The 26,518-nt window shown below is 48.8% G+C and overlaps 1 protein-coding gene across 5 annotated transcripts in view; it reads left to right on the top strand.

The window, feature by feature from the left end:
* CYFIP2 (cytoplasmic FMR1 interacting protein 2) overlaps nt 1-26,518 on the top strand; it is a 104,574-nt gene that overhangs the window by 2,998 nt on the left and 75,058 nt on the right. For 2 of the 5 annotated variants that reach the window (XM_037152234.2, XM_037152235.2), the window contains exons 2-8: nt 12,991-13,130; nt 14,609-14,698; nt 17,804-17,881; nt 19,415-19,516; nt 22,150-22,331; nt 24,071-24,167; nt 25,340-25,468. In XM_037152234.2, the coding sequence (XP_037008129.2) occupies nt 13,014-13,130; nt 14,609-14,698; nt 17,804-17,881; nt 19,415-19,516; nt 22,150-22,331; nt 24,071-24,167; nt 25,340-25,468 (795 nt within the window). In that variant the 5' untranslated portion in view covers nt 12,991-13,013. Of the gene's footprint in view, nt 1-11,203; nt 11,304-12,511; nt 12,577-12,990; nt 13,131-14,608; nt 14,699-17,803; nt 17,882-19,002; nt 19,085-19,414; nt 19,517-22,149; nt 22,332-24,070; nt 24,168-25,339; nt 25,469-26,518 lie in introns of those variants that run through there. The other 3 variants (XM_037152233.2, XM_037152236.2, XM_037152237.2) reach the window with 3 other exon arrangements.

The raw sequence follows: 26,518 nt of genomic DNA, 5'->3' as shown, positions 1-26,518 counted from the left end.
TTATTCTATTGCAGTTGTCCCAATTTTTCCCCCTTTGCCCTCCTCCGAGCCACCGACCCTGGGCTCCCACCACCCATCCCCACACTGTCATCCATGCTCATGGGTCATTCATACATGTTCTTTGACTAACCCCTTTCCCTTCTTTCCACCATTCACCTCTTCCCCCCTTTCCTCTGGCAGCTGTCAATCCGTTCCCTGTTTCCATGTCTCTGGTTCTGTTTTGCTCATTAGTTTATTTTGTTCATTAGATTCCTTTTATCAAGTGAGATCATATGGTATTTGTTTTCACCGACTGGTTTATTTCACTTAGCATGATGGCCTCCAGTTCCATCCATGCTGTTGCAAAGTAACCCACAGCTCTTACCAACCCATCTACCTCTGGAGCCTTCCAGGAGTTTGGTTTTCCCAGGGGGGGGTGGTCTTTGTGACCAGGAAACCCAGCCCCAGGTTTACCTGCCAAAGGATGCACTGACAAGACCCGGTGTCAGTAAGGACTTTAGGTAGGAAGTGCTGTTAAGTAGCGCACTGAAGGTGGATAGAACTTGAGCAGGCAGACAGTCTGCTGAGCAGAAGCCCAGAGGCGGTTCTCACATTTCCACACAGAGGTCAGGAGGCACCTCTTCCTCTGTGTGCCTTCAGCATTTTGCAACCGAACAAGCATGTGGAAGTCACATTTGGCTTCCCTGGCAGACAGAGCAGTACAGTGGACTTAGGACACAGGAGGGATCCCTGACTTGCTGGGTTCCTTTCAATCAGCCACTGCCTCTCTGACTTTAAAAACTGGGCCATGGAAAGCAGCCTGCCCGGCCTGTTCCCTACCTGTCACCCAGGAGCCCACAGATGAGATAATGTCTGCGAGCCCCAGTCTAAGAAGAAAAGGCCGTGGAAAGGGAAGAGAAGGAGGTTCCGGAATGTGTGGTTCTTTTGGATGGCTGCCCTCCATCACAGAGGAACAGTTTATTAATTCTATATTGTGTGTGAGTTGAAGAAGACAGATCTGTGGCCTGTCTGTGCCACGACTCCAAAGGGAAACTGAAAGGCATGTTGTGATTCACAGATTCTGCGAAGGCCCCTCGATGACCTTGTCGGCACAAAGACACTTCAGATTTCAAGCAGTGGGTGTGGGACGCCTCCCAGGATGCAAAGAATTTGGATATTGGCTCCCCAGCCGTGGCTAGTATGCCGAGAGCTGTGTGTGATGTTCCTCAAAGGACAACCATTCAGGCCATACTTCTTGGACTCTGGTAACAGCAGAAAACGAATTGGATGCAAATTCTTAAAAGAAATTGTTTTGAGAAGTCAGAGCTTGGGTTCAGGCAGAATTTCTCACAGGGATCTTTCTGGCTGAGTGATAGACATGCGTTCCGGAGAGGTGACCGAGAGAGACCCAGTGATGACTTCATCAATAGAACTTCTGATTTTGTGTTTGCATCATCGTTATGTCATCTTAGAGCCGTGGTTCTCAGGCCTCGGTCTTTTTGTGGACCAGAGGCCTGGTTAGTGTGTCTGTGTTGTATGGTCCCTGTCTTCTAAAGAAAGCAGGAGATGAGGTCTTCTGCAGGAGCTAACGGGGGTGGAGTGGTTAGGAAAGTTCAAGGGACTCGGAAGTTTGGAGCAGCTGCCTCTGTGGGTGGAATAAGAAATCAATCGGAGATGAATGAGAGGATTGTCTGACTTCACTGAAGGCCCAGCTGAGATCAGAGAGCATCTGCAGGGCCGACCCTCATAGAGGACACTCAGTGATTCAGTATGAGTCACTGAGGAAAAGGATACCTGAGGACAATTTTGATTGTACTTTTAAAAAACATTTTATTTATTTATTTCTAGAGAGAGGGGACGGGAAGGAGAAAGAATGGGAGAGAAACATCAATGTGTGGTTGCCTCTCATTGTGTTCCCTACTGGGGATCTGGCCTGCAACCCAGGCGTGTGCCCTGACTGGGAATTGAACCAGTGACCCTTTGCTTCACAGGCCCACACTCAACCCACTGAGCTACACCAGCCAGGGCTTGATTGTGCTTTTAAAATAAGATGCCTTATGGCCGATGTTGGCAAGGTCTGTGTAACTGGTGAGACAAGCGCTCAAACCGAGGGTCAGCCGTCAGCCTCCAAGGACACTCTTTTCACTTGGGAAAGAACAATGACTTTCTGCTTTTCATGGTTGGAGGTACAAACTGCATGACAGAAGAATTTTCTAGAGGTCTCGTAAGAGTCTCATAGTAATGAGACTACTGTAAGTATGGGTACCTTGAGGACCATAATGTTCTAAATTTTGTTTTTTTTTTTAAACTAAAAGACGTGAATTTTGACCACGGGCTCACACATTCAACAAATTGTTCATGAAGTGCTAACTAAGCTAGTAATGCTGAGTAAGCAAGTAATGCCTCACGTGTTCCGAGTTGCATTAGTTGCTATGGGTCAAACTCCATAAAAAGATGCGTTTGGGTGATCCAGTTAATTAATAAAACATAAAGCAGTTCATAACGCAGTAAAGAAAAGGCAGACTCTAGACTGTGAGAGCTATGGGAATCCAGAGACGTGAAGGTTGTGGTGGGTTCAGCTGGTCACATCTTCATGAAGGCAGCCTGTCTCCATCTGGGCCTGGACAGTGGTCAAGGGTAAGATCTGAGAAGGGGAGAGAATAGCCCAGGAGGGAGTGCAGAGCATTTGAGCAAAGGTACAAAGCAAGAATGCCCAAGGGCAGGTCCTGGCGCCCTGGACAGCCTGGCCACAGTGGGTGTGGAGTCCGTGTTGGGAAGTGTGATGGGGCGGAGTGCCCCATCTGTACCCAGAGCCATTTGCTTTTGAGTTGGAAAGAGAGGCTGGAGTCCAAGGATTCCTAACTGGTTGCTTTTGGTTTTGCTTTTTTTTAAAAAGTACATATGATGGGCAATGCTGACATCATTCCCTAGTCCCCTCCCTAACTCCACCCCATTTTCTCCCACTGAAGGAAAGAGATGAACAGACAAGCAAGGGAGGACTTTGAGCCCCGCCTCACACACAGTAGGAAGCACCTTCTTTGCAAGCCTGGCTACCTGAACTGTTATTAGTACCAGTTGCCACAGCAGCCTTCACAACAGAGCTTCTGATATCACCGTTGAGAACCACTGCCAGGCCACCCTTCATGTCGGGTTGGCCAACAAGTCTGTGTTTTTTTCCCGTAAAATAAGACAGATTTTCATTTCCACCAATAACTTTACTGATTTGGATATTTTGAATATGTCGGTGGTCTCCCCTGTGGTAGAGTATTGATTGTTCTCAATTAATGTCCTGATTTGATCGCTATCAACTTCAACTGGTCTGCCTGACCATGGAGCCTCGTCCAGCGAGAAATCTCCAGCATGAAACTTCACAAACCATTTTTGACATGTTCGATCTCAGTCACAGCACCTTCTCCATACATTGCATAAATCTTTTCTTGCATTCCAGCTGCAATTTTACTTTTCTTGAAATAATAAAGCACGATATGCCAAAAGGTTGCATATTTTTCCATCTTCAATATTAAAATGGCTACACAAAAATTCACCAATTTTGGTACTTTTTTTAATACACGCTGCCATGACAGCTGTCACCACACAATCTAACAAAATTGTTTCAAATGAATTTAAAGACAACTAAGCACTACTACAGCCATCTTACGGAAAAAGCCAAATGAACTCTTTGGCCAACCCCATGTTTTACAGTGAGGGAAATGGCCCCTTAGAGTGAGTGAAACTGTAATCTCAGGACCCAGGTCAGTCTGCAGACTGAGCCACATGTCAGTTGCAATTTTACATCGATGAAGCTGAGGCCTGCGTGCTCCAATCTGGTGGCCAAACCTGAAGTCCTGTTTTTTGGTTCCCCAGCAGATACAGTGGCTTCCCTTTCTGAGTTTTAGCAGGTGCCTCTGAGAGGCAGCCCCTCCCCCCAGATAAAAGTCACATCCGTGCCCCTCCTGGGGTGGTTTGTCACAAGCCCCATCCGGAACAAATCAGCAAGCTGCTTTCGGTGGTATAACCTCCCCACCCAGGAAGGTGGTATCTACTCGGTTGGGTGATCCCCAGAAAGGCCACCTCTACCCTGATGACCCAGGAGGCAGCTGGTAAATCAGCAGGTGCAGCGGCAAGCCGGGATCTTTTACTTTGCTGTTGACAAAGAGGCAGGTTGACCTCCTCCAGAGGCCCAAGTCGGGCTGACAGCCTTCTCTGCTCCGACCTCAGGTCCCCTGTGTGGACAGAAGCTGCAGGGGACAGGGCCTCTGGTCCCAGGAGACCCAGGGGAGGCCCTGATGTAGCAAAGACTGCCTGGAGACAGTGCGGGGGACTGGCCAGCCGTCTGGACTGCTAGAAAGGAGGGCTCGGGTTGCTTTCTTTTAAAGTAGATGTTAAACTTTTGATCAAAGCAATAACATGCACATGCTGTAAAGAAAATCAAATAGTACTGAAAGACTCACAGTGAAAAACAGCCATCCAGTGCCCACCAGCCCCCAGAGACTGCACTTGAACGTGCTGTTTTTTTCCACTACTTGCCTCCAGACCTCTAAAGATAGGCTGCTGCTTCTTGATTTATCTAGTCTGTGCATTGTCTATTTACTTCCTGCTGTGATGGATCAAGATTTCGCTCTCTGACCCCAACCGCGCCCTCACCTGCCCTGATCTCTCAATACCGAGAGAGCTCCATTTTAACCTCAATCCTATCAAAACGTCCAAATGACCCAAATGGGAGGCTGATCACCAGAGAGCCAGGTCTCCTGCTTTGATTATGTTTTCTTTCTTAAGGGGCTTTTTGTTTCGTCACAGAATTAGAATTCATTCCCACCCACACCCCACGCCTATCTCTCTCCCACATTCCCTGTTTTTTTCTTTTACAGTCTGTCATGTCGGTTATTGTGTTGGGTCCCTATGTCTTCTCAGAAAGTTACAGTTAGCCCCGGCACTGTCCCTAACTGGGCAAGTGACCATGTTCACAAGTCATCCCCATCTCTCAGCCTCAGAAAGAGGTTGGGGAGGAAGGAGGGAGAGGCTGAGATCCTCCTTCTCATCAAGCCCGACGCCCCACAATAGAGGTGTTTATTGTCAGAGAAGTCTCTCCTCTTGGGTGGGGCAGCCCCCTGGGGGGGTAACAAACCCTGACCAGAAACCGCTTAACAAAAACAGGCAGGGGAGCGGCAGGTGTGGGCCGTGCCCCTGGGTGGTCCAGCTCACCCTGCAGCCACCGGAGGGGTTAGTGTGGGTGTGTCTGCTGCTCCCCCCCTCCCCCGTCCCCTTTTTATTTTTGTTCAGCACAGTCTCTGCTGCTATGGGCAGCGTCAGGCTCCTCAAGTTCACCCTCCAGCTCCACCTCTCTTTCAGTCACTTCTGCTCCTGTACCCCAAATTTCCTCAAAGTAGTCCTATAGATACTAACACTTCTGCTAACAACTTTATTGAGATAGTGTTCACGTACTGCACGATTTCCCCATTTAAAGCGTACAGATCAGTAATTTTTAGTATATTCACAGAACTGGTCACTCACCATCACGATCAAGTTTAGAACATTTTCGTCACCCCAGGTAGAAGCCTCGTGCCTTTCAGCAGTAACGCCTGTCTCTCCCAGGCGCCAACCCCGGCCCCAGCCCAGGCGACTGCTCAGCTACTTTATGTCTCTGTAGATTAGCCTGTTCAGGACATTTCCTCTGAAAAAGCTTATTATCCTTCTTTTACTTAGCATCAGAGTTTCAAAGTTTATCCGTGTTGTAGCATATCTCCATCCCTTTTCATGGCCGAATAGCATTCCATTGTATGGGTCTACCATCTTTTATTTATCCACTCATCGGGTTGATGGACCATTGAGTTGTTTCCACTTTCTGGCTATTATCAGTCATGCTGCTATGAACATTTGTGTACAAGTTTTAGTGTGGTTGGGTATTTTCATTTCTCTTGGGAGTCCATCCCGGGGTGGAACTGCTGGGTTCTGTGGGAACTCTGTTTTCAGATTTGAGGAACTGCCCAACTGTTTCCCAGTGTGGCTGTAGTGTTATTTCACGTTCCTGCCAGGCACGTGTGGCTGGGGGTTCCGTCCCACATCCTCGCCGGCCCTGCTGATAAGCCCAGGGGGTCCAGCCAAGGAGCAGTGATGTTGTTGTAGACGATCGGTGGGTAAATACACACTCTCGGAGTCCGGAACCGAATTGATAAAAATTTTAATGGCCAAAGATTTTCCTGCGCAGCGGCGAACTTCCCCAACTGTGACCGGAGTCACGTAGCTACTCAGAGCTACAAAATGGAAGTCGCGCCTGGCTTACAGACTACTGGGTATTTATATTTTCTAGCAAGCAAGCAAAGGCATACAGAAGCAGAGGTGGCGGTTAGCTATTGGCTTATTTAAAAACGGCGAGGGTCCCTGATTGGTGGGTGCTGCTGCTGGCGGGCACTTTCTGGCGGCCCGGGTTAGTTACCTTATTTGGCTAGAATTTTAAACCCAATTGTTCCCGGATGTTTGTTCATTACCCTGTTCCAGGAACTGCAGATTTAGGGTTGGGTAATGCCCTAGCTGTAATTTTCCTAGCTGGCTATAACAATGTCAGAGAGGGGAGGGGCCTCGGAGGGATGAGTGAAATCGGGGCAGGCAATAACAGAGGAGAGAGATTTTATTTCACAGGTAATTGTTTACAAAATACAGAAGCCTTTTACTTTAGGAGCTCGAGTGTGAACATCGGAACCATTTTGACGGAGTTCCGTCTAAAACATGAACAACTTTCTTGCTGTTTATATTCCTTCTCCTTCTCCCTCACTTTGAAAACCCTGGAGTCCGGGACATAGAGATGCCTTTCTTGATGTCTTGGGTTCACTGGACCGTTCTTCACTGAACATAGATTTCCACTGAGTTAGAAAGGGGGTGAGCTTAGCAGTGTGCTAGGGACTGTGTGTGAATCAGACGCAGCGCCCGCCCTCAAGGGGTTTAGTGTTTGGGTCAGGAGAGAAAACACGGGAAATCGAATGATAAAGAATTACAGAAGCACTGGGTTCACTGAGGACTCAGGTACAGGAGGGGGCGGTCAGAAAGGCTGCTTTAGGGGCTGAGCACTTTCCTAGACGTCTCCCAGCTCTGCCATCATTCTGGCAACATATGGAGAACGTTGAGTTGTTCTGTGAACTGTGCTATTGGTGATACCTCTGCAGGGTATTGAAATGTGGAGTGGTGACTCCCACACTCTACGGCTGAGTCTCCTCTCCACACACCGCTGTGAGGCCTGCCGCTCTTAGCATCCAGCCTGCCTCTAACCTGTGGCTGTGTTTTGCAAGTTAGAACAGGTAATACCCGATGGGTGGCTCTAGGTGGCTCCTGTGGAGTTTGGAGCCACAAGGACTGACCTCTGGGTTAAAGGGGAGTTCCTGTAAAAGTCTTCATTGCCAGTCTGCTCAGAGCAAGCTACACGGTCCGCTTGGGAAGTCTTATGAGATGCCCGCAAGTGACTGTCCTGGCTTAGCCCCTACATCCATGAAGAAGCTCTGACAGGTGAGAGGGTCTCAGCTCTAGGGTAGCACTGTGACCTGTGGAGCCGCTGCCTGTCACAGCAAACTTGGGCCCTCACCCAACTGCAGACACACGCAGCTGACCCCATAATGGGAAAGTCGGCGGCCCTCCAGATTTCTTCTTGGGATATTTTCTTGCCCAGTTAAAGGCTGCTTTAAATTTCTTTTTTTTAAAGAGAGACCATCTGAGCCACAGTGGGCAAACACAGGGCCCGCGGGCCAAACTCAGCCCTTCACTTGGTTTTATCCAGCCCAGCACCTTGTGGTGGCTCAGTGCCACCCGGCAGCAGCACTGAGCTCTCGCCTAACTGTTAAGGAGTAGTTACATTTATACAGTCCTAACATTACATCCGGCCCTTTGAAGGCAACCAGGAGGCTGATGTGGCCCCCGGTGAAAATGAGTTTGATGCCCCTGCTGTAAGCCTTCTTCTTAAATTTTTTATATTTACTTCTTTAACTATATTTTATTGTATAGATACATATACATATATTTTAAATTTTATTTTTACTTATTTATTTTAGTTGCTTTCTAGCTGGAGAAATTTACAGACAAGGAAAACATTTCCTGGCCTTTTGATATTCAAAGGTGGCAGTTACCTAATCTTTCTAGTCTGTGAGAGTCTTGCTCTTCTTGAGGAAGGAAAAGGCAGCCACATGGAGGCGGGTAAATAGTAGAGTGCCTAGTAGTTTCCATAAAGGTAGGAAAGTAAGTGTGGTCTAGAAGAGAGGGGCGCAGAACTGGGATTCCAGCTGTCCCCTTTGTGCCCTAGCTCAGCCCCTAGCTGACCATGTGACCTTGAATGAGAGTGTGCACTTCTCAGTAAGGCCGTCCGTCCCCTCCTTTTTAGAAAAACAGCAAAAATAACACCTGCCCTCTCTTAAACCTCCAGGGTAGTTGTGATTGAGGAAGTCAATATGAAAGATCTATGGAACTGAGATATGCGTGTGGGAATAATAAAGCCTTCCCTTTTTGTAGAAGAATTGTGTTGTTTAATTCATCCATTCACACTACCAAAAAGAGGCTACCAGTTGAGCTAACATTTCCCCGGTGCCTACTCTGATCCTGTTACTGGGCTAAACGTTCCACATGCCACGAAGTTATGTAGCTCTCAGAGTACATCCCCGAGGGTGGGGACTGCTGTGAATCAGCACCCTCTTACAGAAAAGGAAACTGAGGCAGCTCAGGGCAGTTAAGTAATATGCTTAGGGTTGTATGTACAGTTAGTAAGTGGCAGGTGACTAATGTGAGCCCATAGCTCAAGCTTAACGACTATACTTAGCCTAATAATTCCACTTCAGTAAAAATGTCTTACTTTTTTCACTTTCCTTCCAGAACATCAAACAGAAAATGACAGTGCAAATCTTTTGCTTACAGGGTGGCAGGGTTTGTGGTGTGGGTAGTCGGAACCTGCATTACCAAGGGGCCTACCTCCTCTGGCTTACGCGCTGTCAGTCAGTTCAGCCGTGGGTGGTGGTGGTGGGGCCTACAGCCCTTCTCAGAAGCAAATTGCCTACAAGCCCAACTTTAGTTCTGGTCTCGGGACTCCAGGCCACTGTGTCTGGGTTTGTTATGAAGACACGGAATTTAAATGTGCCATGAATACCCCACACTGAGAGGTGGCCTCTGTGTCTGGCAAATGATGCTCTCAGAACACTGTTTATGTTTAAATAGTTTATTAATTTCTCTTCCATAATGGCAAAATGGCCATGTGTTCAAAGACCGAACAGTCTCAGGAATGCTTCTCATTTGCAAGGTTGCATAACAGGCAGGACCCTGGGGCCAGAAAACCCTGATTTCCATGCATATCTCTGTTCAAATCTCCAGTCTTTTTTTTTTCCTTCTGATTGATGCAGAGTTGGCAGTGGCTTTCAGCACTTGAGTTAAAAAGTCTGATTCCCTTCTCCCTTAGGCAGGGAGGGGTCTGCAAACACACAGAGAACTCCATTAGAGACACTGTATTTACAAGGAGAAAAGGAAGGCTGCATTAACGAAATAGAGACTGCTGACATCCTGATTTCTAGGCTGTTCTCTCAGGATTCTCCTCGAGGAGATTATTACTCTGCAGGGTTATTACTGTGTTAAAGTGGGAAACCTGAAGGATCATTATGGTAAACGAGTGTTTCGATGTCTGCAAAAGCTCAGAGGAAACTCAGGTTACGGGAGAGAGGGGAGGAGAGAAAGGTCCTGGCAAACAGGTGTCAGGGTGGGGGAAAGGAAGGTGAGAACTGGCAGTGCCCACACCGAGCTGGGGGGCGACATGTGGAAATGTTTAAACCTCAGCATTCATAAAAGGGGACAAAAACACGATCAGTCTCTGGGTAAGCACCACACAGCATCGACAGTTATTACCGAGCAGCTGGTTTGTTCTGTCTAGTTCCCACTCTTCCTCCGCCCGGTAAGCAGCCTTTGAAGCAGACGCCCCCACCCTTTCCTCCATATTTTAGGAGGTGTTTCTAAAAGATAAATACTCTTCTAAAACATAATCTCAGTATTATTATCACATCTAAGAAAATTAACACTATTTCCTTAACATCATCAAATATCTACGTCAGTATGAAATTTTCCAGTTTTCTTACAAATGTGGTCATTTTATGGTTATGGTGCTTGGTTTGGAATAGGATCCAGTGAAGGTCTTTAAACCTAGAGCTTCCTGCCCCATCTCATTTCTTCCTCTTGCGATTTATTTGTGGACGGCACTGAGTCCTGCGTCCAGTGGAGTTTCCCGCAGGTTGTATTTACTGACTACACCGCTGGGGCATATTTTAATGTGTTCTCCTGTGTTTTCTGTCCGTTGGTAGCAGAGGCTTGATTCAGTTCAAGTTTTTGTTTTGGGTCCAGCACACTTGGAAAAGTAATGCTGTGTTTTCCCATCAGGAGACACATGATGTCTGATTCTTTCATTTAGTAACAGTTGATGGTCAGCGCCTACAGCCATTTGTTAATTGGGGGTTGGAAAAATAGAAATATTTTAATTTTGTCACAATTTCTGGGGGGCAAAAAGAACTTTATGGAAAGAAACGTGTCTCTTTGGCGATTTGGTTTTCCAGTGGTATAGTCTGTCTGGGAAAAACAGGTAAAGTGTTTGCTTCTTTCCTTTTATTTACCGACTTTTCAGTAGAAGTTCGCAGGAATCCTCCAACTTTAATGAAGTCATACAACCCAGGTTTGTCTTAAGTGCGTTTATGATTTCATGGCTTTAGACATATTTGATATTGCTTCAAGTCCACTGAGTTATGCTTAGTGATGTTCACAGGAGCCCGTACTCGGCCAGTGGAAGCTGCCTCCCATTGGCTCCTGGGTCCTTTTGACACAACCCCTGGTTTTTGATCCATAGCTGCTTCTAAGCCTGTTTTATGGGACAAACCTGGGTTCCACCCACAGCTCCACCACTTGCCAGCACTTGACCTTGTGCAGTTACTTGAATTCTGAGCTGCTGTTTGTTTGCTTCCCTGTAAAATGGGAACAATCACAGCACCTACCTTTAGAGTGTTGATGCAAGGTTAAAACAGTCACGTGTTTGGCAGAGTGTCTGACGCAGGGTAAGGGCTTTAAAATGTTTGGTTTTATTATTGTTACTTGAGTTAATGAAGAGCATTATCAGGGCTTTGGAGCCTGTAGATCATTATGCCCCATAAAATCATTAACCCTTCCTGCAAAATGGAAGTTAATATTAACGTAAGAAAGAAGGCCATCTTTAGTGTGGACTGGCAGATGGTTTTGCTGAATGCCACACTTAGAATTCGGGAGGAAGAAGAGAGAAGAGGAAGAAGCATAGGTGTGGGAAGGACCTGAAACCGCCGCAGGGAGGCCAGGTGCTGGAGGGGAAGTCACTTCTGAGTGCTCTGTTCCCTCATTGGATGTGGCCTTGACTGTCGCCATAGAGCATGACAGGGTTGTGTTGAGAACTCAGTGAAGTGTGACTCATAGTTAGCGGCTCAGCCCCATCTGCCCTCCCAGCTGTAGGCCTAACGGTGAGGCTACTTTAGGGGCAGCGAGCCGTTGGGAACACTCCAGCTGTTTCAGCCCCTAGCCCCGTTCTCATGCCCCTGATCCCTTTCTCCCCTGCGATCTGACACCCCTTTTCCTAGTGAGGGAGTCAGTTTACTGACACTCACAGTACTCCTGCCCTTAAGTGTGTTTCACACCTGCCTGTGATTGGTGCGGGGGGAGGATGTCAGGGAGGGGGGCAGCTCTTCGTTTCCTCATTCACATGTGCCAAGGGTTAACTTATTATTAATCTTCTTACAAAACAGTTTTTAGACTTTTGTTCATCCAGTCTGTTGTTTGTCTGTTTTGGTTTGCTTTGTTTTTTTAGATCCACTAAAGATCTAAAAAAAAAAACATTGCTTCATTTAGATCTACTCTTGTGTTTTCAATTCCTATGTTCTCATTTCTTTGGGTTGGTTTTTATACTTTCTTTAGATTTGGGCTGGAAAATTCAGTTCACTTAGTTTCACTTTCCTGTTTTCTACTCAACACATTGAGGACAGTTATTCATGCTCTAGCTTTCAGTTCTAAATATTTCGTAATTTCTATTTGAATTCCTCTTTAGCTATACATAACCTTGAAGTATGTCTTTATAAATTTCCATAGGTATGTTTTTTGTTTTGTTTTGTTTTCTTTTTTTGCTATTATTTGCATTATTCACTGCTGGTTTGTTGCTCTGTGATCAGCGAATGTGACCGCTGAGGAGATCGTGTTTGGGAAAACTTGATGGCCGAGCTTATGATTTGTTTGTACCAACATTTTGCTTTTTCTTAAAAAAGAAATGAGCTCGATAGCTAAGCTGTTCACACCCTCTTCAGTTTCACTGTCTGTGAGTTGTCCTCGAAGTCATCATACTCTGCCAGCTTCCCGGACACCACAGTGTCCGTGCGATGCTGATTTGTCTGGTGTGGCCCGCACCGAGGCCTAGGAAGATGGCGCTGTTCCATTTTGGCAAACAACGTTAATACCACTGGAGTCTGAATTCTGTTAGTCTCAGTTGAATTAGCTTGTAAATCCTGGGCTCTGGTTTCAGGTGGATAATCTTGGCTGTTGCAATCGTGGGTATTTGTGCTGTGCAATACTCTAATCGCAGAACCAGTAAGTATTCTCATAAAGGACAAAAGGTGGGGACTGGCTGTGGCTTGTGTCCTGGCGTCAGGCATTATGTGAAGTCCTTTGCCCTGGGTCACTGGCTGTGTGGGTGTCATATAACCTCCCTGAGCCTTGTTCCTTCATCAGCTATGTGGATATGATACCACCTACCGTGCTGATCACAGAGCGCTGTGGTGCGGCTCAGACGAGGTATTACACATAAAAGTCCTTTGTGAATGATGAAGGGATCCTCCAGTATCTGCTGCAGATGGGGGCCACCTAATGAAGAAAGAGCGAGTGTGGTCTCCATGCACGTTAACTCCCTTTATTCTCCAAGAGGAGCCTGGGCAGGTGGGATTGAGAGAAGTGTTCTTGGAGGACCCTGAAATTCTTCATGGTGCTTCTCCTCCTTTCCCTCAGTGAGGAACACAGAAACCGCAACCATGACAACCCACGTGACTCTGGAAGATGCCCTGTCCAACGTGGACCTGCTGGAAGAGCTGCCCCTCCCTGACCAGCAGCCATGCATCGAGCCTCCACCTTCCTCCATCATGTACCAGGTCAACTCTCCCAGGGCTGTGGGGGCTCAGGAGCTCTGGGGATCCCCCATGAGGGTTCGCTTTGAAGGCAGAAGGAAGGGGCAGGAATGCATCTCAGAGGTGAAAGGTCGTGAGCTGATGGAGTCCCTGGTGCCCCGAGCTGAGTGTAAGGAATAGATTAGCTAGTAAATGTGCCCCAGAGCTGTTCCTCGCTCCCAGGGGAGGCTTGTTGCTCTGCTCTGACCCCAAATACCTTCCCGGCTGTTCTTGCTGCAGCACCAACCAAGACTCTAGCAGCTCTGATCTCATGAATTAAATATTGTAATTTAGAACCCCCTAGAGACTGCCTGGGTAATTACTTTTCCTTCATGTATGTGAGAAGAGCTCTTCAACTCCCCGCAGCAGCTAATGGCCCAGGGAAGCCCGTCACTGTTGTTTGCTTTTGCCTAAGATGGGTGAGCTTGTGCTAAACCATGATCGGATGGGTCAAAGCCACGATTGCCAGGGCACAGGGGGCAGGGCATCGTGAGGCCGAATTCTGCCTTGCAAATAGCCCCTGGTCCGGTCTGCAGGATGAACATGCCACATTTGGAAAGAATAAGTTCATCTGAAATTCTGAGCTCTACTTGACCGTTTGAAAGTTCTTGGGCTGCTAATTCAGACTCAACATAAATGCATAATATATTTTACATTTCATTCATGATTAGATTTATGAAACACATGCCTGAAGGCTCAACTCATTAACTTGGTGTATTCACATTTTTTAACCCAGATTAAATTTTAATTATATAAATATCTTGTTTATTACAAGTAGTACAGAAAAGTATAATAAAAATTTCTGTAACTATGTCTATATATATGTGTGTATATAGATCCCCACACGTCCCTTTTTACCATATAAATGTATACATTTTAATATAACAAGGGCATCATATTACATATATATTACTCTGTGATTTGGCATTTTTAACTTAAAATTTATTATAGATGCTTTCTCTGACAACACTACAGTGCTACCACATTGCATTTAACCACCATGTAGTACATCCAAGTCCATTGTGTGGGTGTCCTATTGTCTATTTAGCCTTTCACTGTTAGTGGACATTGGGGTGATTTCCAGCTTTTCCTATCCCAAAAATGCTGCAGTTGTGCCCCTTGTACACATGTACGTGCGCACCCTGGGGTGAGTATTTTCGCACCTGCTGGGTGAAAGCTGTGCACGTCTAACTTTCAACAGCTTTTAGGTGTGGAAAGCGTAAGCAAGCACTCACTCCGGGGCCCCACCGGGCGGACCGGTGGGACGCAGATGTGGGCCCTGTCTGGAGGCAGCTCCTGCACCGTGGGGTTCAGAGTGGGTTTTGGGGGGGAAGGCTGATGGGGGACATAGCTTTCCATGGAGAACTGGTGGCATGTGTTGGCAGCAGTTTGTTCCCTGGGCACCCAGCCACCTTGGGCCTGTTTTTCAATAACCAAATGTTCCCGTCCTCCAATCCCCACAGGCTAACTTTGACACAAACTTCGAGGACAGGAATGCCTTCGTCACAGGCATTGCAAGGTACATCGAGCAGGCCACGGTCCACTCCAGCATGGTAAGCCTCGGTAACCTGCTAGGGAGGGTGGGGCTGCGGGCAGCTTGTCAAACCGGGGGCATGTGCCCAGCTATGCTGAGGACCCCCGGCCTCAGTCAGACCCAGCTCCGGGGCCCATTCTCCCACCTGCCCCACCCCCTCTCAGTGTCTAGGGTCATGCTGTCCCCCATATCTTCCAGCTTTGCAAAACCTACTCACCGTTAGGGCTCAACTTTATCCTCACCATTCGCTTCCCTTTCAGGTTAACATGGGATTAGACACTGCCTTGTTTCATACTTTATAGATTACAGGCTGTGTGGAATTTTGTCTTAAGCAAAACAAAAGGTGGCTTTGGAATGACATTCATTGTCAGTTCGAGGAAGCTGGTGACCTAAATCGTTCACAAGCGGGGCCAGCTGTCTCACGGGTCAGATGGGTTGTCTGACCCATCTGTGAGGGGTCACCCCTTCCCTCGTGGGCTTCCATGGTTGTATTCTCATGCAGCATTGAACCCGGAGGAATTCCAGGCTCCTCGTTCAGAGCCTGCGCCTGCGGCTCTCTGGACCTTTCGCACTGTCTCAGCTACATTCTAACCTGGTCTTACCAGACCCTGCCCGATCACTGAATAAATAAATGCACATACCCTGCAGAATCTGTGCTGAATGCCAGGGGGGAGGGAGGTGCAAGGAGAGATAGGGGCCTGCCTGGATTCTCCGTGAGGCAAGTGGGAAATCGACAGGCTTACCATTTATCAAACACTTTCTGTGCAGATACTTTAAATGCTCTTTTTTGTCCCACCTCAACCCTGTGAGGTAGGTTCTATTACAATACCCATTTTATGGATGGTGAAAACCCAAGTCCAGAAAAATTAAGTTACATGGAGTCGGCTGCTGACAAGTGATGGCTAAACCCAGGTCTGTGTGACTGTAAAACCTGGGCTCTGGGCTACTCTTTGCAAACAAAAATGCACAAAATTAAAGGCGAACGACACAGTGAAAGCACAAAGTGCTTTGTTTTGGGAGGGGCCTTGAGAGTGTCGGAGAAAGCTCGATGAAGGAAGTGACTTGTATTGTACGTATATATAACATATGTGAATATACACACATTACATTATAACCATAGATATACATGGTCCTTTAAAATGTATAAGGTGTGCTCACCCGAACTATCACTGGAGCCTTGTAACAGCCCTGAGACTTGCAAAGAGATCATTACCCCTATTTTGGGGATAAGAAAACTGAGACCTAGAGAAGTTGCTCATGATCCCACAACTAGGAAGTCACAGGGTTGCAGCTGGAATCCAGGACTTTGCTCCCCAGTCCTGACCTCTCTCCGCTGAACTCTGTGGTCCCAGCTGGTGGAACCAGCATGAGCAAAGGCAGAAAGGCATAACACTTCAAAGACTGCCTGGGTTTGGAATGTAAGATATGTATAAGGAGATTCACTGTGGTGCTTATGGAAAATTAGATAAGGGTCCGTGCATAGAGGGAGTATTCGTTTGACAGAGCAGCCACTGGCTTCAATGACAGCAACCTGTTTTCTCACAGTGCTGCGGACTAGAAGTTCATTACCAAGGTGTCAGCAAGTTTCTCTGGAGGCTGCTCTCCTTGGCTCACAGATGGCCACCTTTTCACTGTGCCCTCACGTGGTCTTTCCTCCGTGGGCGTGCACATATGGTATCTCTCTGTGTCCAAATTCCCTCTTCTTAAAAGGACACCAGTCAGACTGGACTGGGGTCGTCCCCAAGGGCCATTTTACCTTAATCACCTCTCTGTTTAAAGGCCCTGCCACCGGATATAGTCCCATTCTGAGGTCCCGGGGTTCGGACTTCAACATAGGAGTTTCGGGGGGGGACACAACTGAGCCCCGTCATGGAGGGGCCATCTGGAAACTGTGTGTTTATTGTCTTGAGAAACTGCCAGGCTATTTTTTCCTAGTACTACTCTGCACCACTTTGACAGATTATGCAGCCTGTGTGTGTTTGTATTCCATTTAATTCTCATAAAATTCTCTGAGGTGGTTATTGTCATTGTCACTAAAAGGAGAATCTTAGGTTCAGAGGTTTCCTGAAGGATGAAAGGCCAAAGAACGATGAAGCTGAGATTCGAGCCCAGATATTTGAACTCTGAGCTCAGGGCTCTTTCTTTTTGTTTTTTAAAAGACTTTTATTTATTTATTTTTAGACAGAGGGGAAGGGTGGGAGAAAGGGAAGGAAAGAAACATCAGTGTGTGGTTGTGTCTCATGCACCGCCTACTGGGGACCTGGCCTACAACCCAGGCATGTGCCCTGACTGGGAATTGAACCGGTGACCCTTTGGTTCACAGGCCAGCGCTCAATGTACTGAGCCACACCAGCCAGGACTCAGGGCTCTTTCCACAGCATCATTTACCAGGTGAAAAATGCATTAGCATCACTGCATTTTTTTCCCAATTTACTTTTGATGGTGTTGTGGGTTTTGCTATCTGCTCTGTATTATTTTTAAAAATTGACTTAAATCATTTTCTTACTTAGGAAAGAGCAACATAAGCTCCCACAGAAAGTGGAAACATCATGGTGCTATATGATAGGGAAAGTGAATGCTCCTGTTTATCCAGCTGCACGGAGAGCTTGCTAGTCGTAGCCTGGTGCATATTCCACCAAAATGTCTTTCAATGTCCAATAATATATTTTTATAATTATTACTCATTGTTTGGCTTTTTTAGCCTAACTGCTGTACATACTGTTTTGCGACTTGTCTATTTTCTTGCTAACAGTATATCTGGGACAACTTTTGCTCTTGGAACAAATAGATCTGCTTCTTTGTTTATAAGGTGGCCATCCATCTATGAAAAATGTGGCCTCCTCACAGACCCGTTGGTGTTTGAGGAGAATAGTTTAGACCAGTGTTTCTCAAAAACTCATTGCACACCTTGGAGGGCAAGTCACCTGGGAATGTTACTGAATGTAGATTCTGAGCCCCTAAGCCCAGGTAGTGGCCTGAGGTTCTGCCTTTCTAGTAAGCCCCCCAGGGGACAGTGACGCACTGCTGGTCCACAGACCACCTGAGTAGTGAGGACTCAGGGGCCCTGGAGAAGCTTGTGGCCCCAGCACAGTCTCTTCCCTGATGAGCATGTTTTGCTTTTCAGAATGAAATGCTGGAGGAAGGGCACGAGTATGCCGTCATGCTGTACACTTGGCGCAGCTGTTCCCGGGCCATCCCCCAGGTGAGACTCTCCTGACCTGGTGGCTCTCCGGCCTCCAGGGGGCGCCACCACCCTTCACAATCCCTCCATTCAAAACTCCAGGTGGCAGGGAGCAATGTAGGGGGTTGGGGGGCGGCTCACAGAAGACATTTGGAGAGTTTCCCATAAAACTGATGCCAACCTAAAACAGTTTTTGTCCCATCTGTTTTATTTGGAAAGCAGTAAATGCTAGCTGCATGTCACCCAAACCACTGCAGAAAGGTGTAAAGTAAGAAGCAAGACATCCCCACCCTGCCCCCTGGCTGCCACCCACACCCACCTCCCAACAGAGCGTGGTCATTGTGGGCACCCTGCTGCTGCCGGTCTGGGTCTTTTTTGTTGATTATTACGAATATTTCTGTAATAATTATTTTGTAAATTTGACAAAAGCATGTTGCTTTTGATCTTGTTCTGCCATTTGATTTTTTACCCTTTATTCTTTATTGTTGACATTCATTAACATCCTGTCTGTATGTATATTGGCACATGCAGATCATATGTTACCATCATTATACTGGTAACTGTCATACAATTCACCAGTCACAGTTTAACAAAATCAACGAGGCGCGGATGTGTAAAGGGGGGCTGCTCCCCCTCCTCTGCTCCTGGCCCCCCGGGCTAGCTGCACATCCAAGGTTCGCTTTGCACCGTTTTCGACTTTCTGTGTCTGTGATATGTGTGGACACAGAAGCACACAGTTTTGTTTAACAAAAACGGGATTGAGTTACACGTCCTGTCCTGTCACAGTTTTCACTGGTCAATTTACGGCAGCCATCTCTGCGTGTTAGTGGACGTGGGGCCGTCTCATTCCTTGTGACACTTCCATAATGATCCTGAATGAGTGTCTCATATTTTACCCACTCAGTCATCGACTCATGGATATTGAGCTTCTTGCTCCTATTTTAAGAATTTCTGAACGGCAGTGTGAAGAACGACCTTGTCCTTATCCTCTGCACGCTCCTCGTCACGGGTGACAGTTTCTCGCTGTCACAGGGTCACAGTTTCGGTCACCCTGTTAGCCGTCTCTGGTGTGCATGCTGTGAAAACATCTGCCACGTGACTGCTGTGCTGAAACCCCTGGGCAGAGACCGTGGGTTTCCTGGTGGGGCCGAGTGTGGCCAGGTGCCTCCAGAGCAGTGGACGGAACATTTTTCTCCGCTGAGAATCTGGCGGGGCCCTGCAGGGGTCAGAGCTGGGAAACTGCTGTAGGAGGGGGACCTTACAGATAAACATAGACGAGTGTATGGCTCCTGGGCATGGTGCAGAGCCGGTTGAAGGGGTGGAGGGTTCTCTTCTTGGGATCAGCTGGGTTCTTTCCTGCAGCCGGTGACTGGGGGGGGGGCATTTTCCCCCAGTCAGACCCATCAGACAGGGCTGCCCCAGCCTCCTGTCATGAGGGTGACCTTGCCATTTATCATCCAAGTTGAGAGTGAAAGGGGCCCTTTAACGAGATAATGGGCGCGAAGCAGGACTGCGTGCACCAGTCAGGGCGCCTGAAGCCCGCTCTCCCCACAGGTCAAGTGCAACGAGCAGCCCAACCGAGTGGAGATCTATGAGAAGACCGTGGAGGTGCTGGAGCCAGAGGTCACCAAGCTCATGAAGTTCATGTACTTTCAGGTGAGGAGTTGGGTGAATCTGGAACCGGGACACTTGGGAAGTCCCCCACTCTTGTAGACGCATGGGTCTGGGTTTGTGTGCCATGTTGCTTATTCATTTGGCAAATACTTGTTGAGTGCCCTGGGTGGGGGGCACGAACAAAATGGACAAGCCCCTCCCCCTGCACATCATTTCCATCCTCTGAGCATACAGGTGTGCTCTGGGCAGGAGGAGAGACTGACAACAAACAGTACACAATCATTTTCAGGGCATAATATGTGCTGTGAATCAAATAACAGTTTAAAAATCTCTGGGCCAGAGGGTGTCTGTGACCTGGTGCAGCTCTAGGGACAACCTCTCAGGAGATGGCATTTGAACTGGGGTCGGCCTGATGAGCAAGGCTGCCGAGTGGTGGTCCCAGGAAGAGGGTTTCAGGTGGGAGGAACTGTAAAGCCAAGGAAGGCCCAGAGGCCTGACGGAGCCTAACAGGTTTCAGAAACGGAAGCCAGGGAGGCGGCAGGGTGAGAAGGGGGGGTGGTAAAAGGTGGGGCTGCAGAGGTAGCCAGGGCCCCGATCAGAAAGGGCATATGAAGTAGGACGTGGAAAGAATACGTGGATTCTAGTCAAGCACCACAGAAGCCGCTGGAGGTTTCCGAGTGACGGGATCTGGTTTGAGGTTTTGCAACATCTGGCTGCCGAGTGGGAAAGGGATGGGAGGTGGGGGCCGTACAGATGTGAGGGGCGAGAGGGACACAGGTGACAGCAGGGAGACCAGCTGGGAAGCCAGGAGGAGTGACTATTGAAAGGAGGGAAAGAGGAAAGACAGCCAAGGGCTTTCAAGAGGGCAAGCTAGTTAAAAAAAAATAAAGGACGAGCTGGTTAAACGAAAGTAGCAAAGGAAAAATAACGCGAACTGGTTGGTTATCACACATGTGTTGGAAGCTGCTCAGGAATGCAGGTTGAGCCCTCTAAGACCAGCCGGCACCGCAGAGCAGGAGTCATGTTACACACCGTGCCCTGCCTGGCTCCACGGAGAGCTGAGCTTCACAAACAGACTCCGGGGCACTGGTCGGAATGTCTGCCCAGCTCTGCACTGGCCTCCTGGGGGCGGGAGGTGGGGTGTTTGGGAAGGTGAGGGGCCTGCAGCCCAGGCAGGAATGCCGGCTTTGGAGGCAGAGGCCCAAGTCCCACCACACCGTGACTGGGTGCCTGTGTGTCCTTTAGCACCTCTGACGCCTTCCGTTTTCTCCCCTTGGAAATAATACTTCACCATGGTTCGTGGTGAGGATGAAAAAAATTTCTTTGTGAAGAGCTAGGTAGAGCCCTGGCTACAGGGTAGGCTTAACACATCGAAGCTGCCGTTGTTAGCATCATGATCTGCCTTCAAGCAGCCTAAAATCTCTTTAGGGAGGCAGATCCAAGAGAGAAAAACTCTCCAGAAACCAATTAAGAGCTAAGCTGAAGGCCTCCTGGCAAGAGAAAGGGGGATTTGGGATCATGCAGAACTGCACCGTGGAGGCAGCAGCCATTGCCCCCATGCGGCTGTTTACATTCATTAAAATCTGATAAAATTTAAAACTCAGTTCCCTCGTTGCCCTAGCCGTTGAGTGTTCTGTAGCCACATGTGATGAATGTTTCTCACGTTAGGCTTTGTAGACTCAGGACGTTTCCATCATCACAGAGAGTGTTCTTGGACTTGGACTCTGGAAGGAGAAAGCACGGCCTGGTCTGGTCTTGGCAGGAGAGGAGTTCCTGGCCAGTGGGGTGACCCACCCTGAGGAGTGGATCGCACCTCAAAGGAGTAATTTCTCTCTCCTGCTCTCCTTCCGCCTCCCTCTCTGGATTACTGCTTTAGCCTAGTTCTTTGTGACTTGCTCAGTAGCTTTCTTGGATAACAGATTTACTGAGCTGTAATTCACAGACCATGTAATTCACCCATGTAGACAATTCAGCGGTGTTTGGTACATCCACAGAGCTGTGTGTCCATCACCAGGGTCAATTTATGCCACCTGCATCACCCCAGAAAGAAACTGCACACCCTTTCACTATCACCCATTACACCCCCGTCTGTTCCAGCTCTAGGCAACTGCCCGCCCTGCCCCCTCTCTCTGCTTTATTTTTCTCCATAGATACATCACATTGTAATGTGCAGAAGTAGTGTGTAATGTTTGTTTTCTGTCTTCCTCACTAAAATATAAACCTGTTAGGATAGAGTTTTTTTTCTCCTAGTTTTGTTCCCTTCTTTACTGCAATGCCTAGAATGGTACCTGGTACATAGCAGATCCTCAATAAATACTGTTTATTGGGTGAATGAACCCCTTATCTGAATGTCTCACTCTTGGTCTCTACTGCCATACTGGCTCCTGACACTGTCCTAGGTGCTAGAATACAAAACCAAGTAACGCATGATGTTTCTCTGCAAAGGTGTGACTAATGAATGCATTGGTTCAACTCACTGGGGGGTTGTGGAGGGAGGTCCCAGGCTTCCCTTGAAAAATCAGCTTTGGATTTTTCCTCTGAGGAAGACCTCCTGGTGGATTTGCCTTTCTCTAAATGTCTAGGCTCTGACTAGGGCCCCAGGGAGCCTCCATCCTGCTCCTCACCTAAGAGCACCCACTGCCCCATCCTTATGCGCACCCCCCTTGCTCCTGCAGCGCAAGGCCATCGAGCGCTTCTGTAGCGAGGTGAAGCGGCTGTGTCATGCCGAACGGAGGAAGGACTTTGTCTCCGAAGCCTACCTCCTGACCCTGGGCAAGTTCATCAACATGTTCGCCGTCCTGGACGAGCTAAAGAATATGAAGTGCAGCGTCAAGAACGACCACTCTGCCTATAAGAGGTCAGTCCCTGCTCCGCCCACTTCCTGGGTAGCTGGCCAAGGGGAGGAAGAGGATGGAGCCCAACTAACAGGCTCCTTCTCCAGAACCAAAAGAGCCACTCCCCAAGCATACAGGACCTGGTTCTGTGGTGTGAGGAATGAGGTGCAGGGCTGCCTCCTGGGAGAACTGGGTCTTTGCCGGGTTTCTGTCTCTAGATGGAATCAGATCCTCATTCCCCGCCTGTGGGGCAGCAGCATCCTCTCTTGTCCCCTGTAGTACAGCATCATCAGATCGTCATAAAATGAGCACAGCAGTCATTCCTGCCAACATCAGACAGCCAGTTCAAGCTGCTTCTGTGAAAGAAGGGATGGATTGGCTCCCAGAACTGGGAAGCCCCCGTGTACCTGGATCCGGGTACTTAGAGGATGTTGGTCTAGTTCCCTCTACCTCTCAACTCCCCTGTCCTGCACATGGGCTCATTCTGAGGCAGGCTTGGCCCTGGGGTGGCCTCTTTTGGGCTAGCGTAGCCACCGCAGCGTCACAGGAAGGAAAGGCTGCTCCTCCTTGCAAATACTTTTGCAAAAGTCCTTGGGAGGGTTGTCATTGTTCCAGCTTGGTCCTGTGCTAGGTCCTTCATCCATCACTGTGGTGGGAGGGGGCTCTGATTAGACAGGTGCTCGCCCGCCCACCCATGGTGTCACTCGGGGTCAGTGTCAGCTCACATGAGAGAAGGATCAAGAGTAGGAAAGGGGTAGTTCCTCTGTAGAAATTAAGGGACAACCACCCAAAAGTGGGGTGGGGAGTCAAAAACAACAGATTTCCTCTATGTTGTCTAGACATACTTCTTGGGAGGAATTTTCTGTGTCCCTGACACAAGGGCCCTTCCTCCTGAACTGCATCGTCCTGGGACTCCCAGGTAACTGTAGAGAACAGACAGCAGACTGATTCTCAGTGCGTCACCCTCCTGAGTACACTGTGAAACCTGGGGGTACCTGCAGGCAGATACTACCCATCTCCAGCCTGACTCAGAAATGGCACCTTTCACAAAGGTTCATAGACAGCTCATAGGGTAGTATCTCCCCAACTCCTTCTATCGTGGTTACAACTGACATGCTCTGCGGGCCACCTGGAGTCATGAGTGGGGCAGGTGTCCCATCTGAGTTGGGGCTGTCAGGTGGGACCACCACTGGGTTAGGTTGGGAGAGTCCGGGCCGCCGCAGCCTTCTCCCTTCAAGTCCTGCGTGTGCTCCCCACGCCCACCGTCCCCTCACCTGTAATCCTGATGGGGTAAATAGACTTCAGTTTTCTGTGTAATGCTTTGCTTTAGAAACAGCGAGGTTTTCCAAGTAAAGAACAGAATGCACAACAAAAACAGCCCCTCCCGCATGTGGTTCTGCACCATGACTGACTGGCCGTTTCATGGAGGTCACCTCCAGACCCGGGGATGCTTATTTCGCTCCATCTTAACCACCTCCAGCTGGTGGATGGGATGCTAGCCACCCTTAAACTTGGAGTTTGACCTTCAGGGCATTCTTGCCTCTGAATTTCAGATGCCCTATCACAAGAGTGTAAACAGCTCCAAATGAAATGACTCCAGAACACACTCCGTGTTGACATTAGCCACCTGTGATGTCAGGGCTCATTAACCCTGGGGCAGCATGACTCCGGGTCAGGTGGGAGTGGAGGTGGGAGTGGAGCCTGGGTGACCTGCTCAGGCAGTGGCACTTGAGCATTCCTCTCTGCGACACCCGTGTTCTAGGGCTGCCCAGTTCCTGAGGAAGATGGCGGACCCCCAGTCTATCCAGGAGTCGCAGAACCTGTCCATGTTCCTGGCCAACCACAACAGGATCACCCAGGTGAGGGCGCGTTCCCTGTGTGTCCTGGCGCCCAGGACACAGGCGGGGCCCAGAGGCTGGGTGGACCCTGTGCAGAGGGTCCCAGTGCAGATCTCACACCCCACTGCCCGGCTCAGGAATTTCCCTGCAGACCTAAATCTCCCCTCCCAACCACTGGCCAACACCTTCACCTCAGATTTTGTTCCCCAAAAACCTTCTCAGCCATTGTCCTGCCCCCCAATCAGTGGAGGCTGAGAACACAAGTTCTGGAGTGAACAGCCTGTTTCCAAGCCCTGAGACCTATCACTGACCCATTATGAGACCTTGGGCAAGGCCTACGCCTCATTTTGTTGTGTGTCCAGTGGAGCTTTTTTCTTTTAGCACATTATGAGAACATTGTGAGAAGTAAGTGAGATACTACATAAAAAGCCTGCACCGCCCCCTACCCCAGGCAGAGCCTGACAAAGGGCACGAGACGCTGTAGCTGTTATCACCGCTGCTGCTAGGCCGGGACACGCCCACCTGGCCGTGGCTCTCACGCTCTGTCTGGCTTGACATAATCTGTCTTGCTCGTCTGTCAGTTCAGCCTAAACAGGCAGCAGCAAGAATGTCAGCAGGACCCAGGCTGAATGCCTCCCTCCGCCTTCACTGGGCCCCCTACTCTGTGTTAAAGGCAAAAGGCCGTCAGCTTGGAGGCTCTGGGCTTCTTTCTGGGAGACGCAGCCCCTTGTTGCGGGGGCCCTTCTCTCAGGAGACGTGTTTCTGTGCCCCTGTGTCCTGCCAGGAGCGGGACCCGGAGGCCCTCTCTCCTCCGCCAGGCTGGGTCACCCCCCATCATCTGAAGAGATGTCATGGCAAAGCCCACAGGCCCAAAACTAAAGAGATGACTACAAGCCTTTATTGTAACGCTGAACTGCTTTTCGGTTCAGCCCAAGAAAGTCCTTTCCAACCATCAAAACTGCGAGGAAATAAAATGGAGGGCCCCTAGGGGAGCCAGTTCGCTGCCATGAGAGATGTGCAGGAGCTCCAACCAGCCACTGAGGGACGTGGAGAGGATACAGGCCCCTTCCCCTGGTGGTCAGCTGTGGGCGGGGTGAGGGGCGGGTGCCGGAGCACACACTGTCAATTCTGCAGTGGGATGGGTGAGGAGGGGACAGGGGAGGGGCTAACCAGAGGGGTGCGCTGCTGTGTAGTGTCTCCATCAGCAACTGGAAGTGATCCCAGGCTACGAGGAGCTGCTGGCGGACATTGTCAACATCTGCGTGGACTACTATGAGAACAAGATGTACCTGACCCCCAGCGAGAAGCACATGCTCCTCAAGGTACGACCCCTGTGGTCTGCACCCCGGGGCCCAGAATTGTGCTCTCACCTCCTTGCCGAAAATCACTTTAAAAAAAAATGCTATTTATTTTTTCTTATTAAACATTGACATAGATCTTACTGCACATAATGTTACAGAACAGACCTGGGGGTGGTTGGTGAATGATATACTATTACCGAATGGACCCACCCTTGTGCTCCAGGGGTCCCCTCCCACCCCCTGTACTAGGTTTGCCTTGCCCACCACCAGGGAAAGATTTCTCTCAATGTCAGAGGTTGGTGAAAAGGAAAGGGATTATTTATTTTAAAAGTTATACAGATTTAGAGTAATGACTCAATGTCTTCATTAAAAATACGAAAGTCCTTTAGAATACCCACAAACACACAGTCCTTCCTTCTCCCCTTTGCCCAGTCCTGGGTACCGTAGCTCAGGAGAAGAAGTAGAAGTCCGTTCTTCAGACAGCCTTTCGGTTCCAGCACCATCAGCTGTGTCGCCACTACAATCTCCAGTTAATCCAAAACCATGTGGCACCTTCTCATGGCCCACCAGCGAGAATCCTTTCATCCCTTTTCTTCCAGGCAAAGTCTCTCCTGCTCCTAAGCCATGTGGCAAAAAGAGAGCACCCTAAAACTGCATGGTCCCCAAAAGCCCCTTATGGCTGCTGTGCCTGGGTTTAAATCCCAGCACCAATCTTCTTCTGCAGTCCTATTTCCTGCTCTTCCCACAATCAGTCACACCTGCTAGCATTCCCGTATTCTACCAGCTTTACTGGGCTGCCATAGTAAGTCTGAGCAGGCGTGGCCCCATGGTGTGGAGCCAATCATCTGCAACCTTTTACACAGATGCTGTACCCAGAGGGAGTTGCCTCCTAGTTACATCATGGGTTAAAGTCACTCCCATCTCCCTGGCTCAAGGCATGACTATGGCTATTTAACATTTCTATGAAACCATTTAAAGGTTATAGATATGTTAAATGACCATTCTAGAGGTTATCTGCAAAATAACTCTCAATGGCCCTGCTTCATTTGTCCCATCCCCCAGACTTGTGGG

Source organism: Artibeus jamaicensis, unplaced genomic scaffold, assembly GCF_021234435.1.
Source record: "Artibeus jamaicensis isolate MK-2021 breed Jamaican fruit bat unplaced genomic scaffold, CSHL_Jam_final contig_432, whole genome shotgun sequence".
Lineage (NCBI taxonomy): Eukaryota > Metazoa > Chordata > Mammalia > Chiroptera > Phyllostomidae > Artibeus > Artibeus jamaicensis.
This window is presented reverse-complemented; position numbering and strand designations above follow the sequence as displayed.